We start from the raw sequence: 21754 nt of genomic DNA on the forward strand, positions 1-21754 counted from the left end.
CAATTGCTTTCAGTGATATAAAGAGCCCTGACACACATCACCATCAATGAGTTTAAATGACAAACAAAAAAATTCTAACCTTATCACTCCTAAACTCTTTTTGCCTAATAATTTGGAACTCAGTGTATATATACACATACACACACAAACACACATATATACTGTACATACATACAGTACAGACCAAAAGTTTGGACACACCTCATTAAAAGAGTTTTCTTTACTTTCATGACTATGAAAATTGTAGATTCACTCTGAAGGCATCAAAACTATGAATTAACACATGTGGAATTATATAATTAACAAAAAAGTGTGAAACAACTGAAAATATGTCTTATATTCTAGGTTCTTCAAAGTAGCCACCTTTTGCTTTGATTACTGCTTTGCACACTCTTGGCATTCTCTTGATGAGCTTCAAGAGGTAGTCACCGGAAATGGTTTTCACTTCACAGGTGTGCCCTGTCAGGTTTAATAAGTGGGATTTATTGCCTTATAAATGGGGTTGGGACCATAAGTTGTGTTGTGCAGAAGTCTGGTGGATACACAGCTGATAGTCCTACTGAATAGACTGTTAGAATTTGTATTATGGCAAGAAAAAAGCAGCTAAGTAAAGAAAAACGAGTGGTCATCATTACTTTAAGAAATGAAGGTCAGTCAGTCCGAAAAATTGGGAAAACTTAGAAAGTGTCCCCAAGTGCAGAGGCAAAAACCATCAAGCGCTACAAAGACACTGGCTCACATGAGGACTGCCCCAGGAAAGGAAAACCAAGAGTCACCTCTGCTGTGGAGGATAAGTTCATCCTAGTCACCAACCTCAGAAATCGCAGGTTAATAGCAGCTCAGATTAGAGGCCAGGTCAATGCCACACAGACTTCTAGCAGCAGACACATCTCTACAACAACTGTTAAGAGGAGACTTTGTGCAGCAGGCCTTCATGGTAAAATAGCTGCTAGGAAACCACTGCTAAGGACAGGCAACAAGCAGAAGAGACTTGTTTGGGCTAAAGAACACAAGGAATGCATATTAGACCAGTGGAAATCTGTGCTTTGGTCTGATGAGTCTAAATTTGAAATCTTTGGTTCCAACCACCGTGTCTTTGTGCGACGCAGAAAAGGTGAACGGATGGACTCTACATGCCTGGTTCCCACCGTGAAGCATGGAGGAGGAGGAGTGATGGTGTGGGGGTGCTTTGCTGGTGACACTGTATGGGATTTATTCAAAATTGAAGGCATACTGAACCAGCATGGCTACCACAGCATCTTGCAGCGGCATGCTATTCCATCCGGTTTGCATTTAGTTGGCGTTACATGTTACAGAACCACTCAGCACCCAGAATATGTTGTGCAGTTATAAGTATGTATAATAGGTTCCATGTGAGATGCATGTCCCTAATGCATCAGTTCACAGGCTGCCCCCCTGGGCAGAGGGGACACGATATTCTCCTTTTGTCTGCCCTCCCCCCACCTTTGTAAATTCCCACAGTAAACATCGGCAGGCTCTGGCCATCTGCGGCTTTTGTAATGTATGTCTGGCCTGCCGCTTTTCTATTGGCCTGCCCTCTGTATCTGTGTGATATATTCTGTGTCCTGTGAGTAAAGTGTTGTCAGACTGGAAATACATGGAGAAGCAGTGATCTTTTATATGCGCCCATGTAACCAAGGAATTCCAGCCAGCGTCATTCATTCAGACTCCAGCCAACGCAGAGCGGACCTCCGAAAACACGGGGTGGTACTGAAAGAGGTACCCCAGCTTGGTAGACCCCGTTACACTGGTGGCAGCAGCGGGATATGATACCCCTTCTACAGGAGGAAAGGAATGAATGGAAAATAACTACCAGAAGTTAAAGAGGACTACATTAAAAGATCTGGTGGAAGCCCGAGGGTTGATCGCCAGCAACAAAACAAAAGCGGATTTGATAGCAGCCATCATGGAACACGACAGTGCAGTGCCCCCCAATGTGAACGTGGAGGAGACCGAATTCCAGAGGGAGGTAAAGAACAGATTGGCGTTCTATGGCCCAAACCCTGCGGTAGAGATCATACGAGAGGTGATGGCTGATGTGCGTACTGATCTGAAGGAAAAGATGGCCGAGCGGACCAGGATAGAGCTAGCCAAGATGGAGATGGCAGAGCGGACCAAAGTGGAGCTGGCCAAGATGGAGATGGCAGAGCGGAGAGAGGAGAGTCAGCGAGCAGGGGGAGCTCTGGCCTTCGACCAGGTACCTTCAACAGTAAGCCACAAAAAGATCCAGTATAATGCCTTCTGACAGTTGGGGGAGGCAGAGGAAGACATTGATGGCTTTCTGCAGGACTTTGAGCGGCAGTGTGCCCTTCATCAAGTGAAGCCGGAGGAACGGGTTCAGATTCTGGCCAGCAAGCTGACAGGCCGGGCAGCGGACGCCTATCGCACGGTACCTGATGAGGACTGTATGGACTATGAGCGGAACAAAGAAGTGATCTTGGCCTGGTATGCGCTGGCACCAGAGGCATACCGCCAAAAGTTCCGCGGACTTATAAAACGCGTAACCGATACCCACGCTGAATGGGCCTGTAATTTATGGCGGTCACTGCTACAGTGGGTACAAGGGAGCCAAGCAACCACTAAGGAGGACGTTCTCCAGCTCTTCTTGTTAGAACGATTCTTTAATGGACTAACCCCGAGACACAGGAATGGCTTCGGGACAGGCGGCCAACGACTCTTGAGGAAGCCGCTCGTCTGGCCGATGAACATCATGATGCCAGGAGGCCGCAGTTGTCCGGATCAAAGATGGTCACTAGGGGCCCACCCATGGGCCTGGAGGGCCCCAAACCACCGAAGATTGTAGGGGGACCAACTAGAAACCCGGCCTACCACAGTCCCCCTGGGGCGCGATGCCACACCTGCCGTCAGCTGGGCCACCTGCAAAGACAATGTCCCAACCGGACTCAGCATACCCAGTGGCCAAAGGCGGGAACAGCTACCTTCAGCCGGGCTGCTGTACACTGCTACCAAGGCGAAGCTGACCCGACATTGGGGGCTACGACTAACCAAGGGGTGGAAGAGGTGGAGGAAGTGTTGCATGAAATAGACCCCGTGCAGGCAGCCCGGGCAGATAATCGACAACAGCATCGACAGGTCGTGTGGGTTAATGGGAAACGTATGCAGGGACTAAGATTCTGGAGCAACTTTGACCCTTGTGAAGCCTCATCTCGTCCGGGACCAAGAGAAGACGGATCGGACAGTGGCAGTCCGTGTAGCAGGGGGAGCCATACATCGACTGCCCACTGACAGTATTCACCTGAACTGGGGAGTCGGGGATGGCCTTGTGGAGGTCGGCTTGATGGAGGATTTGCCTGCAGACGTCTTGCTGGGATATGACTTGGGGCCCATGTTGTCTGCATTCTCGGTGGCCCCTCTGGCTGAGACATATCCTGTGACCACCCGGAGACAAGCTCGAGCTGCGGAGGCGGAATCACACTCACAGGAGGCCCAGGTAAGACATCCCAGCTCTACACGTATTCCCATAGCCAGACACATTTCTTGGGCCACCCCAGATGAATTTAAGAGGGAGTTACTTGAGGATCCTTCATTAGAGGGATATCGTGGGAAGGTACAGGAGGGGAGAGGGGTACTGGAAGGGAAACAGTTTGTATGGAAGCAGGGACTCCTCTACCGGATCACAGAGCAGCACCACACAGGGACGAGCCTCACTATAAAACGACAGTTGGTAGTTCCCAAGAAGTATAGGCAGGAGCTACTGCGAATCTCTCATGACATACCATTGGCCGGGCACTTCGGCGTCAGTCGCACCAGGCATCGTCTGACACAAAACTTCTTTTAGCCGAGGGTAACCTATGATGTTCGTCAGTACTGCCAGACCTGTGACAGTTGCCAGCGCATTGGCAAGAGGGGGGATCGATGCAAGGCCAAATTACGCCCCCTCCCCATTGTGGAGGAACCATTTAGCCGAGAAGCAGTCGATCTGATAGGGCCGTTAGCCAAACCCAGTCCGTCAGGGAAAAAGTATATATTGACAGTGGTAGTTTATGCCACACGGTATCTAGAGGCGGTTGCGTTACCTAACATACTGGCAGAGACGGTGGCGGCCGCCCTGCTCCAGGTGTTCTCAAGGGTTGGATTTCCCCGGGAGATTATCTCAGACCAGGGTACCCAGTTTACAGCAGAGGTGACCAACCAACTGTGGAAGCTGTGCGGCATAAAGTCCATTAGAAGCGCCGCGTACCACCCGCAAACCAATGGGTTGTGTGAACGCTTTAACGGGACATTAAAACAGATCATTGAGACTTTTACCAGGACATACAGGGACTGGGAGAAATTCTTGCCATACCTCCTGTTTGCCTATCGGGAGGTACCCCAAGAATCCACGGGGTTCTCCCCGTTCGAGCTGGTATACGGGAGACGGGTAAGGGGACCCCTAGACTTAGTGCTGGAACACTGGGAAAGGGAGGGCCTCATAGAAGGGGTACCTATTGTACCCTATGTGCTGGAATTCCGGGAACGCCTACAGGAGCTGACTCAGGCTGTACGTGAGAACATGCAGGCGACCCAGCGGCGCCAGCGCATATGGTACGATCAGAGGGCCAGAGAGCGCACTTTGGAAATAGGACAGAAGGTCCTGGTGTTAGAGCCCACTAAGCAGAATAAGTTTCAAGCTGCATGGCAGGGGCCCTACCAGGTAGTGGGGAAAATAGCCGACACAACCTATAATGTCGCCGATTGTGACGACCTCAGGGTTATCCGCATGTTCCACGTGAATATGCTGAAGCCCTACCGGGAGCGCCCTGAAGAGGTAGTGGCCATCTGTGCACCTGAAGCAGAGGATGTAGCCGGACTTCCCTTGCCGGATGTCTTAGGGGAAAGGACTCAGTCTAAAACATGGGACCAGGTACACTTGGGGAAGACCTAGGCCCCCGGGAGAGACAGCAGGCAGAGGAGTTGTTGAGGCAGCGACAGAGGATGTTTTCGGGAAGACCAGGGTACACTCGCCTGGCACAACACAAGATTGAGACCCAGGATCAGACCTCCCTGCGACAAAACCCCTTCCGCGTCCCTGAGTCTGTACGAGAGGGGATGCGACAAGAGATACAAGAGATGCTGCGTTTAGGGATCATTGAAGAGTCAGTAAGTCCCTGGGCATCCCCCGTAGTGTTAGTGCCCAAGAAGGATGGGACTACACGGTTTTGTGTAGACTATCGTAGGCTCAATGAGAAAACAGTGACGGATGCATACCCCATGCCGCGTGTGGAGGAGTTGTTAGACCGGCTGGCGGGGGCAAAGTATTTGACCACCATCGATCTATGCAAAGGCTACTGGCAGATTCCCCTTAGTATTGACGCTATTCCCAAGTCGGCATTTGTCACCCCGTTTGGCTTATTCCAGTTTCGAGTTATGCCATTCGGGAAGAAGAATGTCCCGGCGACCTTCCAAAGGCTGACTGACCGGCTTATGGATGGTCTCCAGGACTATGCTTGTGCCTACCTGGACGACATCGCCATCTACAGTGCGACATGGGAAGAGCATCTAAATCACCTAGAGACAGAATTGGACAGGATCCACCAGGCCGGATTCACCCTGAACCCAAACAAGTGTCACGTGGGCAAAGCAGAGGTTCAGTATTTAGGGCATTGGGTGGGAAGTGGGAAAGGGAAACAGCGACCAGAACCAGCCAAGATTGAGGCCATAGCCAAGTGGCCCATCCCACGCACTAAAACCGAGGTCATGGCGTTTCTAGGGACAGCGGGGTATTACAGGAAATTCGTTCTCAATTACAGCAGCGTAGCCAAGCCCCTCACTGATCTGACCCGTAAGAACCAACCCCGCCAGGTAACCTGGACCTCAGAGTGTGAGGAAGCCTTCCGCCAACTAAAGGACGCCCTCACCAATACCCCTGTATTGGCCGCACCCGATCCAACTAAACGTTTCCTGGTTCACACAGACGCTTCTATGTTTGGATTGGGGGCAGTACTGAGCCAAGTCGGGCCGGATGGCCAAGAACACCCGGTAGCTTACCTGAGTCAGAAACTACTGCCCCGTGAAGTAAGCTATGCGGCCATCGAGAAGGAGTGCCTGGCGGTAGTATGGGCACTCAAGAAGTTGCAACCATATTTGTATGGACGCCCCTCCTAACGGACCATAATCCCCTAGTCTGGCTTAATCGGGTCTCCGGAGACAACGCCAGATTGCTGCGGTGGAGTTTAGCCCTACAAACTCTGGACTTCACCATCCACCACAGACCCGGCAAACAAAACGGTAACGACGATGGACTAAGTCCACAAACGGAACTTTTACCAACCCCATAAACTTCCGTCATCCCCAAACCGATCTGTTGAGGATCAGACTGTGTATGCCGATTGCGTCGCTGAAAAGGGGAGCCGTGTTACAGAACCACTCAGCACCCAGAATATGTTGTGCAGTTATATGTATGTATAATAAGTTCCATGTGAGATGCATGTCCCTAATGCATCAGTTCACAGGCTGCGCCCCTGGGCAGAGGGGACACGATATTCTCCTTTTGTCTGCCCTCCCCCCACCTTTGTAAATTCCCACAGTAAACATCGGCAGGCTCTGGCCACCTGCGGCTTTTGTAATGTATGTCTGGCCTGCCGCTTTTCTATTGGCCTGCCCTTTGTATCTGTGTGATATATTCTGTGTCCTGTGAGTAAAGTGTTGTCAGACTGGAAATACATGGAGAAGTGATCCTTTATATGCGCCCATGTAACCAAGGAATTCCAGCCAGCGTCATTCATTCAGACTCCAGCCAACGCAGAGCGGACCTCAGAAAACACTGGGTGGTACTGAAAGAGGTACCCCAGCTTGGTAGAACCCGTTACAGTTGGACCATCATTTTTCAACAGGACAATGACCCCAAACACAAATCCAGGCTGTGTAAGGGCTTTTTGACCAAGGAGGAGAGTAATGGGGTGCTACGCCAGATGACCTGGCCTCCACAGTCACCAGACCTGAACCCAATCGAGATGGTTTGGGGTGAGCTGGACAGCAGAGTGAAGGCAAAAGGGCCAACAACTACTAAGCATCTCTGGGAACTCCTTCAAAACTGTTGGAAGACCATTTCCGGTGACTACCTCTTGACGCTCATCAAGAGAATGCCAAGAGTGTGCAAAGCAGTAATCAAAGCAAAAGGTGGCCACTTTGAAGAACCTAAAATATAAGACATTTTCAGCTGTTTCACACTTTTTTGTTAATTATATAATTCCACATGTGTTAATTCATAGTTTTGATGCCTATATATATATATATATATATATATATATATATATATATATATATATATATATATATACAAGGGCCTAGAGGAGTACTGCTCTGTAAGATAGGGCTATATAAAGAGGGGACCAAAAGGAGTGATATACTGCAGGATCGTACTGTATATATAAGGGCCACGATAAGTGATATACTGCAGGATGAGGCTCTATATAGAGTGGAATGCTTTTTTTGCAACATGTAGGAGGCTAAGGGGGGGTTATGTCTTTTCACATGAGGCTGTATCCTCGAAGGGGTTGAATGGAGTGAGTTGGGTGATGCATAAATTCATTGTGGGGTATAATTTATAAAATGGCATCACTTTTGTGGAGGTTCAGCTCTTCTGGCACCTCAGGGGCTATGCCAATGTGACATGGCACCCAGAAACCATTCCAGCAAAATATGCACTATAATGTCTGCTAGCATAATGGAACCCCTTATTTTTGATCGATAGATGATGGACCTGAGTGGATTTTCTTTTGGAGGAGTTTTGTTTTATTGCTTTTAAGGATAGGTTCACATTTATCCTATGTTCTATGCTGAGCAATTACATTGAGGTTTTCATCCAAATCTTAAAAAAACACATGATTCAGACAGGCCACCTGACAGAACCATTCACTATTATAAGACAGGCAGAGTTTTGTGAACACCTTAAAACATGGGACATTACGTGAACAGAGGCCAAACCAGCAGAGTCAACACAAACATCTTTCTGTCCTATCGTATTTTTCAAACTATAAGACCCCCACACCACCAAACACGCCGCTCCTACCAGCCTGAGACTCACGGTATCGTCCAGAAGCATCGCACCACCGAGCCTCCTCTCCTCTCAGCCCAGGGTCCGCAACATCAGACTCCTGCCATCACTGACGACCCCAGTAAGCTACATTCGGTCTATAATACACACCACCATTCCCCACCCCAATTTTTGGGGAAAATAAGTACGTCTTATAGTCCAAAAATACGGTAGGTAGATAGGATAGAAAGAAGTCATTGAGATATATAATCAGTAATTTACGTGTGTAGTTTTCTGTACTTTTATTTATTTCAAAATTAAATAAAATAACAAAGTGGCGTGGGGTCCCCCTACTTTTTATTAGCCAGTTGACACCTGGTCTTGATAGCCTGGGAAAGGAGTAATAAACATGGAGCTTCCTAGGCTATTGATTTCAGCTCACAGCTGTCTACTTAGCCTTTAATGGTTATTAAATAAAGGGTTATCCTTCTTCCTCATTAAAAAAAAAAAAAAAAAAAAAATGATGTGGGGTCCATCCTGATATTGATAACTAGTAAAGGCTATGCAGACAGCTACGGGCTGATATTAATAGCCTAAAAAGGGCCATGGATATTGGCCCCTCCCAGACTAAGAACATCAGCCCTCAGCCACCCCAGAAATGGCACATCCATTACATGCGACAATTCTGGCATCTAACCTCCGCTCTTCCCACTTGCCCTGGTGCGGTAGCAAGTGGTGTAATAGTATTGCGGTTGATGTCAGCTTTGTAATCTCACCTTACATAAAGCCCAAGAATTAGTAATAGACTGCTCTACATAAGTCTCCCCCCACTACTAACCCCATAGTCAAATATCCTGTGTAAGAAGCTGAGATTATGGGATGCGGTTAAGGTATTAAACTGCCATTGAAGCAGGAGTGAGTGTGGTGTCACATGACTAGCAATGATACAAAGATAATGTGGAAACTATTTCCTGCTGATAACATACATGTATGCCATTTTGTATTAACGGATTATTGCAGATCTGTCACCATACTAAACAATAATGAAACATGTTATGGAGACTAGCCCCCGATATTAAAAAAAAAAAAAAAATCAGAAAAACAGTGGACTCAATTTTAAAATCACCTGCTTAAGTCAACTACCTTCCCGATGTGGCTATTTTTTCTTTCCTCCCCTTTTCCAAGAGCTTTAACTTTATTTTTCTATCTACAGCCATATGATAGCAGGTAAAAAGAGTTAAAAAAAAAAATCCAAGAGTGGCAACATTGCAAAATAAAAGCTAAATTCCCCCCAATTTTTTTTTTTTTTTTAAATTTGCAGTGCTCATTACATGGTAAAAACTACCTGGCAATATTATTCTCCAGGTTAATACAATTACAGAGATACCGAACATGCATAGGTTGTTTTTTTTATTTACGTTAAGTGATCAAAATGTAATTAAAAGAAAAAAGTTTACTTGTGCCGCCATTTCCCTGGAGCCCATAATGCTTTGAATGTTTACTGTAGTTGGTGGAGCCATGTGACAGTTTGCTTTTTTGACCCATGAGCTGATGTTTTTATTGATAACATGTTGGAGAGGTATGATTTTTTGATAATCTCTTATTGCATTTTGTTTTCAGTGTTAGAAAAGTTAAACTGTAATTCCGGCAACTAATTTTTTTTATTTCTCTCATTACACCGTTTATTGTTCGGGTTAAATTTTATTTATTTTTATAGATCTTACTTTCAACGGAAGCAACCATACGACATGTGCATTTTTTATGGGGAAATGGAGGGAGGGGACTGAACTTCTATTTTATTTTTTATTTTTATTCTATTTGACTTTTTACTGTATTCCTTTAGCGGATATGATCCTGTGGTCATCCAATTGCTTGTGTTACATACAGCAATACTGCAGTATTGCTGTATAGGGCAAAAGTCACAGCCTCCTATGAACACCAGCCAGAAGAAGGCATTCACAGGAGTAACATATGAAAGGCATAGGAGTCTTCCGCAGATCTTGGCCATCATGTCCATCCATCGGCGTCCCGCGTTCGCGTCGCAGGGGCACATAAAATGATGTGCCCCCCAGGACAGAGAATGATAGTGGCATTTCACAAGTTAACAGCCACAGGCTGAGCTTAACTCCATGCATGGCTGTTCTATAATGCTGTAGATAAGCCTCCGGTCCTACCTGCAAGATAAGAAAAATAAGTTTTATTATACTCACCTGGGGGGCGGTCCGGTCCGATGGGTGTTGCAGGTCCGGGTCCGGCGCCTCTCATCTTCTTGCGACGGCGCCCTCCTGCTAGCTTCATCGCTCCGGCATCTCACATCTGTGCAGGCGTACTTCTCTGCCCTGAGGGCAGAGCAAAGTACTGCAGTGCGCAGGTGCTGGGCCACTGACCTTTCCCGATGCCTGTGCACTGCAGTACTTTGCTCTCAACAGGACAGAGAAGTACGCCTGCACAGAAGTGCGATGCTGGGAGCGAGAAAGCAAGCAGGAGAGCGGCGTCGCAAGATGGGAGGCGCTGGACCCGGAACGGCAACACCCATCGGACGGAGCCCACCCCCCTCCCCCAGGTGAGTATAATAAAACTTATTTTTCTTATATTTCAGGTTGGCCGAGGCTTATCTACAGCATTATAGAATGCTGTAGATAAGCCCTGAAAGGCGGTGGCCGCATCTTATAGCGGCCAAAACAGGTGACAGGTTCACTTTAAATTTGTCTTAAAAATAGAAGCCACAGCAGAGATATCAGAGCAGTGCTTTACAGAAAAGGGAAATGGAAGAGAAAATGCAAGGGCAGCAGTCCAGATCCTGTATAAACACAGAGCTGCACACTGATTGATCCACCAAGCAGCTTCAGAGCAGGATCACTGGGTTATTGCAGACCCACCAGCACAATGGTTGCCCAGTGATCCTCCTCTGTATCTGGAGCAGGACTGCTTACCCATCACATACATGTCAGCAGCAATGAGCACATGCAGCATCAGCCACAGTGCCTTGGCAGTGCACAGACTGGCAGATTGCTGCTCACTTTCCTTGCTGCACTGCATTATGGGAGAGTGATGTCAGTAGAGCAGGGGAATGTGGGAAGTCCTCTCCCTGGCGGCGACTTCTGCTGCCAAGGAAGGGAGTTTTTCTCCCACTTGGCATATGCTTTGTTTATGTTTTTGTCAGATGATTAATGTTATTACATCTATTTATAAATTAAAATAAAAAATAAATTTAGTGATATTGTTTAAGGTGAACCTAGTCCATTTTTGATGATGGCTTCCCTTGAACTGCATGCTTTTTACCTAAGGTGGAAAAGTATAATATCCCATTTCATTTCAACCGGTTCAAAGCAAAGTTTTTACTGTAAGGTAAATAAATTAAAAGTCCCATTACAACCGTAACATACTCTTAAAGAAAATTTGTTTACGCACTGGGAAATGCAGTTTTTTTCGCCGGTCCTTGGCTCCTGAGTTTCTTCAGCGTGTTGACTGCCACATTAAGATAAATGTTACGACTGCTGCTTCTGCTGTAAACCATTTTTTCCTCTTCTAGAGCCTGTAGAAAAAAACAAAAAAAAGTGATATACTTTAAATTGGGTATTTCTCTATCACAGACCCTTATTGTACGCATTCCAGCAAGCCGAGGAGGGGTGGGGTGAGGGAACTGAAGCAACGCCCATCGGGCCGGACCAGAAAGAACACATTACCATACAGCGCGGGAGCAATAAAAAAATGGTTTTATGAGTGATACATGGGGAGTCAGGGGGTTTCATAAGTAGTTGTGGAATGCACAGCTGACACTATTAAACGATATTTTTAGCCAGTAGGCCAAAAAAAAAAAAAAGATGACAGGTTCCGTTTTACCATCAACATGCCTTATCAGCTGAGACTTGTGCCACATTTCTTACAATATTAATTTTAAAAAGTACGCCCTGCTCCAATCTTAATTTGTGCTTTGTGAGTGTCTGGAATTGCCCGCCAGTTATGGGGATTCTAGGCTTGTGCAGTAGTGCTCGAGTGCGAGAAGAGGGTTATTTCTGGCCTGGTAATGATAAGTTACATGACGCAGTCTCCCTACTTGACCCCTCAACAATGTTACCCATTTGGGACATTAGGACACATCTCAAGTTTTCAAATTTTGCATGTTTTACTAATATATATATATATATATATATATATATATATATATATATATATATATATATATATATATATATATATATATATATATATATATATATAGGCATGTAAAGCTTTGGGTCAAAATTACTGTTATTGTGAACACAAGTAATTTGAAGATGAAGACCTCGAAATGGCCTAAAAAGTTAAAAATGACATTTTGTTTGTATTTGAGGCCCAAAAAATAAATTTGTGTATACATACACTGGAAATTAAGTATTTGACACACTGCAGATTTTGCTAATTTCCCACCTACAAAGAATGGAGAGATCTGTAACTTTTATCATACGTACACTTGAGACAATCTGAAAATAAAAACCCAAAAATCACATTGTATCAGTGTTTACATAAATTGCATTTTATTGCACGAAATAAGTATTTGATACAATAGAAAAACAGAACTTAATATTTAGTACAGCTACCTGTGCTTGCAATAACAGAGGTCAGATGTTTCCTGTAGTTCTAGACCAAGTTTGCACACACTGCAGCAGAGATTTCAGCCCACTCCTCTGTACAGATCTTCTCCAGATCTTTCAGGTTTCAGGGCTGTCTCTGGGCAACATTGAGTTTCAGCTCCCCCAATGATTTTCAGGTCTGGAGCCTGGCTAGGCAATGCCAGGACCTTGAAATGCTTTTTACAGAGCCACTTCTTAGTTGCCCTGGCTGTGTGTTTTGGGTCATTGTCATACTGGAAGACCCAGGCATGACCCATCTTCAATGCTCTTACTCAGGGAAGGAGGTTGTTGGCCAAAATATTGCAATACAAGACCCCATACATCCTCCCTTAAATGCGGTGAAGTAATCTTGTGTCCATGGCAGAAAAGCACCCCCAAATTTGAGGATTTCCCCCACCATGGTTAATGGTTGGGACAGTGTTCTTGAGGTTGTACTCGCCCTCCTAATTCTTCCTCCAAACATGGCAATTGGAGTTGATAGCACAAAGTTCCATTTTGGTCTCATCTGACCACATGACCTTCTCCCACGCTTCCTGTGGATCGTCCAGATGGTCACTGGCAAATTTCAAACAGGCCTGGATATGTGCTAGCGTGAGCAGGGGGACCTTGCGTGCCCTGCAGAATTTTAAACCAAGATGGTGTAGTGTGTTACCAACGTTAATGTTTGAGACTGGTTCCAGCTATCTTCAGATCATTGACAGGAACTTCTGTGTAGTTCTGGGCTGATTCCTGACCTTTCTCAGAATCAACCTTACCTCACGAGGCGAGATCTTGCATGGAGCCCCAGACCAAGGAAGACTGATATTCATATTGTGTTTCTTTCACTTTCTAATAATTGTACAAACAGTTGTTGCCTTCTCACCAAGCTGCGTGTCTATTGTCGTGTAGCCCATCCCAGCCTTGTGCAGATTTCCATTTTTGCTCCTGGTGTCCTTAGACAGCTTTTTGGTCTTGGCCATGGTGGGGAGGTAGGTGATTGTGTGGACTGGTGTCTTTTATACAGGTAATGAGTTCAAACAGGTGCAATTAATAGGTAATGATTGTAAAGTACGAGAGCTTCTTAATGTAAAACTAACAGGTCTGTGATAGCCAAAATTCTTGCTGGTTGGTAGGTCTACTGAACAAATCTTCACTGTCCTATTAAAGGAATAGAGGAATCCAGGATAAACAGAAAGCTAGTGAGGAAACACTTAGCTTACATAAATGAATTCAAGGCTCCAGGTCCAGATGAATTACACCCCAGAGTACTGAAGGAGATAGCAGAAGAAATTTTTTAACCACTCTCCATAATCTTTAAAAATTCTTGGAGAACAGGAGAAGTCCCAGAAGACTAGAGAAGAGCAAATGTTGTTCCCATCTTCAAAAAGGGGAAGAAGGTGGACCTAGGGAACTATAGGCCGGTGAGTCTGACTTCTATACCAGGAAAGATCTTTGCACAAATTATTAAAACTACATGTATGTAAGTACCTGCATAAGAATAAAGTGATTAATCAGAGTCAGCATGGGTTTGTAACTAATAAGTCACGTCAGACTAACTTAGTTTCCTTCCATGATAGAATCACTGACTGGGTGGATGAAGGAAATGCTGTAAATATAGTAGATCTTGACTTCAGCAAAGCATTTGACAAAGTATCGAACACTATCCTTATTGAAAAAAAATGACTTACGTATGGAATGGTCAAGGCAACTGTTAGATGGATTCATAACTGGCTTGCTGATCGGACCCAAAGAATGGTCGTAAATGGCTGCACATCCAGTCGGAAGAACGTCTCAAGTGGGGTATGACAGGGTTCTGTCCTGGGCCCTCTATTGTTCAACATCTTTATCAACGATTTAGATGAAGGAATTGAGGGAAAACTACATAAATTACATTTGCTGATGAAACCAAGCTAGGAGGGATAGCTAATACTAGAGAAGAGAGAGAGGATTCAAAAAGATATAAATAAACTGGAGAAGTGGGCAGCAACTAACAGAATGCATTTTTCCCTGATAAAAACCAAAGTATTACATCTGGGCAATAAAAATGAAAAAAGCATATACAGAATGGGAGGAATAGAGCTAAGCACCAGCATATGTGAAAAAGACTAGGGTATACTAATAGATCATAAACTGAACATGAGTCAACAGTGTGATGCAGCACCAAAAAAAGGCAAATGCAATTCTGGGATGTATTAACAGAAGTATACAGTCTAGATCATGTGAAGTCATTACTGTCCTCTACTCCTATCTGGTCAGACCTCATCTGGAATACTGTGTCCAGATTTGGGCACCATATTTAAAAAAAAAAAAAAGCCATCAACAAACTGGAGCAAGTTCAGAGAAGAGCGACCAGAATGGTGACCGGTCTGCAAACCATGTCCTATGAGGAAATCTACCCATTTTTAATCTTTGGTTGGTCACGAGTGGACTGGTGGATCTGCTGCAGCGGATAGCTCTACAAGCTTGTTTTGTGACTCAATCTGGTGAGCACAATACTATCATTTCAATCATTTGTTTCTCGGATAAGACCCTGTTGCGCTATTTTCTCCAGCAGCATACAAAGTTTCAAAAAAGGACTGCACCCTTCCCTCTTTATGCAAGGAGACCGCAGTCCAATTCTTCAGAAGCAGAAACTACAGTTTGTCTAGAAAGAAAGGAGCCTTGTCATGAATCCATACCTGCAGATTGGCTTTAAAAGAGAAAAAAAAAAAAAATTTATTCATTTCATTGTGCATTCAGTGCATATAAGGGTGTGACCGCCCTCTTTCTGAGCTGGGAAAGCCATCCAGTCTGGCCTATACGTTAACTAGTGGGTCAGTCCCTCGATCCTTGTTCACATTCACGTCACTTGGCAAGTCAAAAGGTTTTAAATACTAGAGTAGGACTGTCCCACAAGGGTTGCCGTGACGTGGCAGGATGGCTTGTACATTATTTTGATCAAAATTATGTTTACTAAATACCCTTATTATTATTACCTTTATGCATTATTTGCAGTTTATTTTGTACTTTTTATTTCAGGATATTTGTGCTTTTTGCTTTTTGTTTTCTCTGCAGATTGGCTTGAATACCAGCTGCCACCACCGAATGTGGTAGTTTACGGCTCCCTGGAGAGAATATGCATTTATCTGGCTTTGTATATTCTAAGATAGCCCATAGAGGTTCATCAGCAGCAAAGTTTGTCAGATGCTTGATGGAGTACTGTTGCACTCTGACCAAGAAGGGTCAAATGACCGTGCATGTCCACAGACAGTCGAACAAATTGGCTTCGGGGAGAGACACTTAAAACACGTAGTGGTTGTATATAGCCCCATTTTGAGTCCTTTTTGCGAAGTTAAATAGAATCTATGACAGATTTTCAGTCTCATTTTTAGAAAACAAGCTGAAGGGAGGAATTTGTGGGCTTTATCTAGAGCTTTCAGAATGGAACTGCACAACAAGGTGGGGTCCTCTATCTGCCACTTTGTTAGCGGAAATTGTGATTGCTCATAATCCAAGGAGACATGGACAAATTTGTAATTGGTGGCTATTTGGCCAGTTGAATTAGGTTTAGTGAACCATCTAAGCAGGTATGGTCTTCATTCTTGCTCACAAAGATGTGTTTTTATTTTTGTTACGCAACTCTTAGCTTGTAGGTATTGGAAAGAAGAGAATATAGTGGTAGGGTATTTAGACTGCATCTCCTCCATTGAGTACACATGGCATTCGCCTAAGTAGACCAGATGTTTAATAGATATCACACTTTGAGACAGGGTGAGACTGTCCATGTTGAAAATGGGGGTTATCACCAAGTGGGAGGAGAAATGCCCAGGGAGAGCGCCAAAACTGTGGGCGTATTTTCTGCCATGCCTTCCATATGGGCGTCAAATGTGTGTTTGCTCTACCTCAACCAGGAATTCAATATAAGGGAGGTGTAAGATGGCAGGAAGAGGCAGCCCCGGTGCGATACAGCACTCCAGGCTGTACTGGGAGTAGCAGGATGTCCCTCCTAGCCAATCCACCACCACCCGGAATAGGGATGCTCAATTATAGTGTCTAATATCAGAGAAAAGCATCCCCCCCCCCCATTTCCCTTAAGCTGTTGGGAGTAATTTAAAGGCTATACAGGGCTTTTTTCCCTTAAACGAATCAGTTTCCCTTCTTTAGGAGCTAAATAGGTAGGAAGAGTATGAAAAAGAAGATAGGGAGAACGCAGAAATTATGTCATTTTGAAATTAACCAACATTTAAATAGGTTCTATACATGTACCTAGTTATTGAGAAATATGCATCTAGGAGTCACTGTTCTATCCTCTAATAAGGGCGTGACTGCATCTCTCAAGTGAAAATACATTTGTAACATAGTTCTATCCATAACAGGATAAAAAAAAAAAAAAAAAAAAAAAAAAGAGGTAAAACTTGCCTCCATAACACAGTTTGTAATGACCAATTGGCAAGGTTAGGATGGAACATTCCCTTCAAGAAGTCACTACATGTGGAATGCCATAAACTTGGTTTAAGAAGGCAGAATAATTATCATGATCCTGAATAATTTAATTGGTTATCCGATAGAATTCTCCTGGAATAAATGAACCATAGGAATTTACCATCGATAGACGTCAAGTACTGACACTAGAAAGTTACACATGACAAGGAGATCACTCCACAGAGGGTTCTCTCTGACACTCTAGTGCTGGTATAATCATTTATATGCTGATCGTTCCATCCTTTAGTGCTAGCAAGACCCCCTCTATTTCGCCAGGAGTGGGGCAGCATGATACTAGCTCTAGGAATTATCCCCACCCACCTCTCTGTAGAATATACACGAGCTTGTGGGAATCCTTTCAGCAAACATACCTCAAGGAGAGTATCCTCTACTTACTTATCCTCCCTTCATTGCTCCGTCTGTGGGGAATCGCTCAGACTCTCATATGTCATGGACTGCACCTCCCACCAACACCCATTCCCACCCACTGCTCCGCTAATCATCGCCCACTGAGGGGGAATATCTTTGAGCTGTTCAATGTCATAGACTTTACTGACGCTTAAACACGCCCAATTGTCCAGATGGCTTAATGCATTTCCGTAACTGGACTTTATTGTCAAATAGCCATAATTACATTTAAACAGACTGCTTGGAACATAAGTAGTTTCCTCAATTTCATTAATTATCGCTGTGTGGACTCCCTCATGTGACTTTGCTGATAGCATGATTATTGTCTGCTGTTCTGCAATTAAGCTTTTTACAGAGAATTAAGAGAGTACTGACATGCAATATGATAGAGGGGCTAGTACTATGCTAATGAAAGGTCTTATAAACATGATTGGATGGCTGTGGGACCTCAGTAAACACTGATGAGTCAAGGGGAAGTGATGTCAGACACCAGTGGGGCTTTTCAGGTGTGGTATGCAGGGTATTTAACCCCACATGGTATAGGGCCAGTGCCTTATATTTACTTTGAGAAACCAAGGAAAGACCTGTCCACAGGCTGCCCCGAAGCACAAACATGTTCCTCATCATAGAGACAGAGAGAGAGAGAAAGAATATCTCTCTCTTTCTTATACAACAACTACTCATATGTACACAGCCCCCCTCTATGTTGAGGAACAGGTTTGTACTTTGAAGCGGGTTGTGGGCAGGTCTTTCCTTGGTTTCTCTGGCCTAGAGCACCAAGAGAAGGCCCTGTCTACATTCTCGCTTCAAAGCACAAGCATCTCATTAACTGAAAATTTCTAACACTGATTACACAAGAACCACAAGACGGATTTGTTCACCCCAGGTTTCATTTTAATCAGTGTAACAACGTCAACATGACAATGTCTGTAGTTTACTTTGTCAAATTCTGAAAACAAGTTCACATTTCTTAACTACATTTCGAACTGAGGAAAGGGCAACTTGAAAACGCTTTGCTATCTTCTTATTGCCTTTTCCTGCTATGTGGGCCTACACCATTTTCATTTTCAGAGTGCTAGCAGCTACTAGCTGACAGCTATTGCGAATGACCTCAGCTGCATGCTATATGCCAGGTGGTGGCAATACGTAATGGCCAACTCATTGCTCTCTAGCAAACACAGTGAGCAATATTTATGGAATAGGGTAAATATTCATTTCTCTTAAGTATCTACACACGTGACCTCTGGCAGCATCAGGAAGGCTCCAGCTGACCCTGTGCTCACTAGAGAGCATTATAGAATGCTGTAGATAAGCCCCTGATGGCGGTGGCTGCATCTTATATGCCAAAAATGAGGTGACAGATTCTCTTTAAGAACCTTGAGTACTGCAGAAATTCTTTTGTACGTAACCTTGGCCAGGTCTCTGCCTTGCCACAATTCTGTCTGTGAGCTCCTTGGCCCGTTCCTTTGACCTCATGATTCTCATTTGGTCTGACATGCACAGTGACCTGTGAGCTCTTATATAGACAGGTGTGTGCCTTTACACATCAAGTCCTATCAGTTTAATTAAACACAGCTGGACTCCAATGAAGGAGTAGAACCATCTCATGGAGGATCATAAGGAAATAGACAGCATGTGACTTAAATATGAGTGTCTGAGCAAAGGGTCTGAGTACTTGTGACCATGTGATATTTCAGTGTTTCTTTTTTAATAAATTTGCAAAAATTTCTACATTTGTTTTTTTTTTCCAGTCAATATGGGGTGCAGAGAGTACATTAATGAGAAAAAAATGAACTTTTTTGAATTAACCAAATGGCTGCAATGAAGCAAAGAGTGAAACATTTAAAGGGGTCTGAACACTTTCCTTACCCACTGTAAGGACAGAATTGACCACATTTTTTTGCTTCAATTTTTTTCCCAATTTCCTCCTCTAAGACCTAGGTGCGTTTTATAGTCCAAAAAATACAGTAAAATGAGGAACAAAGTGTGTATAAGTGAAAAACTACCTCTGTCAGTCTTGGGTAAAGTAAACCTCATTAAGATGTGCTTATGTCATGCATTCTGTATGTTGCACATCACTCACTTGTCAGGATTCCTAAACACTAGTTTAGGAAAATGCACATCTTTAGAAACTTGGTGTGGAAAAGAGGGACCCCCAGAATAAAACTGAAACTGCAATTACCAAAATATGAGGGGACGGGGGAGAGTGACTGCATCATATATGGGAGCACTACATAGCTTCCCAATTTCAGCACTTCTGAGGCCCAGGAAGCAGGATTGATATAGTATTAAAATACTTGGTGGAAGGGGGTGGGAATATACTGGAATCACAAATTTGTCGGTAACCCGAGAATATACCCTACCCAGTCACTGGTCCATAAAATTTGGTGGATATGTAAAAGACTGTTTGGGATGACAGACGGCTCAAAGTACACACCAATCTGGAATAACTTTAATCTAGGAGTTGCAGAGATTAGAGGGATTTGGAGAATGGAAGTATCAGGGATTAAAATATGTGCAGCAGCTATACTTGGGTAACCATCTCAAGTTGTTTCAACAGGTGAAAAGATTTTAATTAGCATAAATATGAATTCTTTAAATACTTGCAACTAAGACGCAATACGGGCTCAGGAAGCCATCTCTGATCTTTTTATATCCTCTAATGGGCTGGTCAACTTTGTAGTACAGGCAAAATCAATGCACGAACGAAGGGAATCATCTGGTATACAACTCACTGTTTCTAAACATTTTTGGTGACCCCTTAAAGGCTCAGATTTGAAGTGGGAGGAGGATGTGGGAATCATTTCTACAGAGGAATGGGAAGAGGGTGCTAGAATCACAAGGGTTTCTTTCAATAAACATGACACAAAGAAGGTCTCAACAGTTTCTAGTTCAAAGAGTTTAAAGGACCCCCAAGGTATTGTATAGAATGGGCCTAAAGACAAATGACAGTTGTCCGCGTTGCAGGGAAGTAGATGAACACCGGATGCACATGCTTTAAACATTTCTGAGACTGGTAGGTCATTAGATGGGAGGGGGTGAGGTTGTGGTGGAAGAAGTGCTTAATTTTCAAACCAGGCTTAGTGCGAAAACCTGTGTTAGGATTAACGGGGGAGGTGGGAGGATTTCCCAGGGTACAGTTAAGCCCCCGTTACACACAGCGAGATCGCTAGCAATATCGCTGAAACGTCACAGGTTTTGTGACGCAGCAGCGATATCGCCAGCGATATCGCTATGTCTGATACTTACCTGCGACCGGCTCCCCTGCTGGCTATCGCTGATCACGCGAGAACGTCCTGGACCATTTCTCGTCGGGCGCTTCCTGCGGCGCCGACGAGCGACGCGTGGACGCAGGCGGGAGGACGTCAGGATCGCCTCGTCTGACAGGTAAGTAGCGACCCCCGACCCCCGACCCCAGCTATGTCGATGGTGAGATCTGCCTGTGTGGCAGCTCACTAGCGACCACTTAACGATGCACTAGCGATCCATATCGTTGTCGGTATCGCTGGTGCATCGCTTAGTGTAACGGTACCCTTAGCTATTGCTAAAATACACTATCAGACTAGAAAATCCATAGCCACAGATTGGCTAGCAACCTTAACTCGCTGTGTAGAAGAAGTGGTTCAAGCTCTCAACTTTACTATTTTAAATGGAAAAAAGGTTTGTATCAAAAGGGAGCGGTTGATAAATTTGATAAAGTATGGGGAAACTGGATTAGATGCACAGCTGTGGTTTCGGACGAGCTGGCTTGAGAGGTCTTATTTAATTTACTGATCCTGTAAATTATGATTACCACCTGTGTGGGTAGGAGGTTGATGTACTCGACTAAAAGTAACACCTATTTCAGTATTGGTTTGGTTTTACTTTAATGCACACTGTGGGGGAGTGGGGAGGGTGGATCTTAGCTCTGGGTTAGGAAGTGGAGAACTACAGTAGGGAAAATAAGTATTTGACACACTGACGATTTTGAAAGTTTTCCCACCTATAGTGGGGGAAATAAGTATATGACCCCTTGCTGATTTTGTAAGTTTGCCCACTGACAAAGACATGAACAGTCTATAATGTTAAGGGTAGGTTAGTTTTAATATTGAGAAATAGAAAATCAAAAATAAAATCCAGAAATTCACATTGTATAAATTACATAAATTTATTTGCATTTTAAGTGAGAAATAAATATTTGATCCCTGTGGCAACGAGACGTAATATTTGGTGGCAAAACCCTTGTTGGCAAGCACAGCAATCAGACGTTTTTTGTAGTTGATGATGGAGTTTTGTGTACGTCAGGAGGAATTTTGGT

At 44.4% G+C, this 21754-nt stretch overlaps 1 protein-coding gene across 5 annotated transcripts in view; it reads right to left on the reverse strand.

The window, feature by feature from the left end:
• REXO1 (RNA exonuclease 1 homolog) overlaps positions 1-21754 on the reverse strand; it is a 195101-nt gene that overhangs the window by 114473 nt on the left and 58874 nt on the right. For all 5 annotated transcript variants that reach the window (XM_073545606.1, XM_073545616.1, XM_073545626.1 and 2 more), the window contains one exon: positions 11408-11531. In XM_073545606.1, coding sequence (XP_073401707.1) covers positions 11408-11531 — 124 coding nt within the window. The remainder of the gene's footprint in view (positions 1-11407; positions 11532-21754) is intronic.

The sequence above is a fragment of the Dendrobates tinctorius genome, unplaced genomic scaffold (genome assembly GCF_039654945.1).
Source record: "Dendrobates tinctorius isolate UK_male_01 unplaced genomic scaffold, ASM3965494v1 ptg000011l, whole genome shotgun sequence".
NCBI classification, from domain to species: Eukaryota; Metazoa; Chordata; class Amphibia; order Anura; family Dendrobatidae; genus Dendrobates; species Dendrobates tinctorius.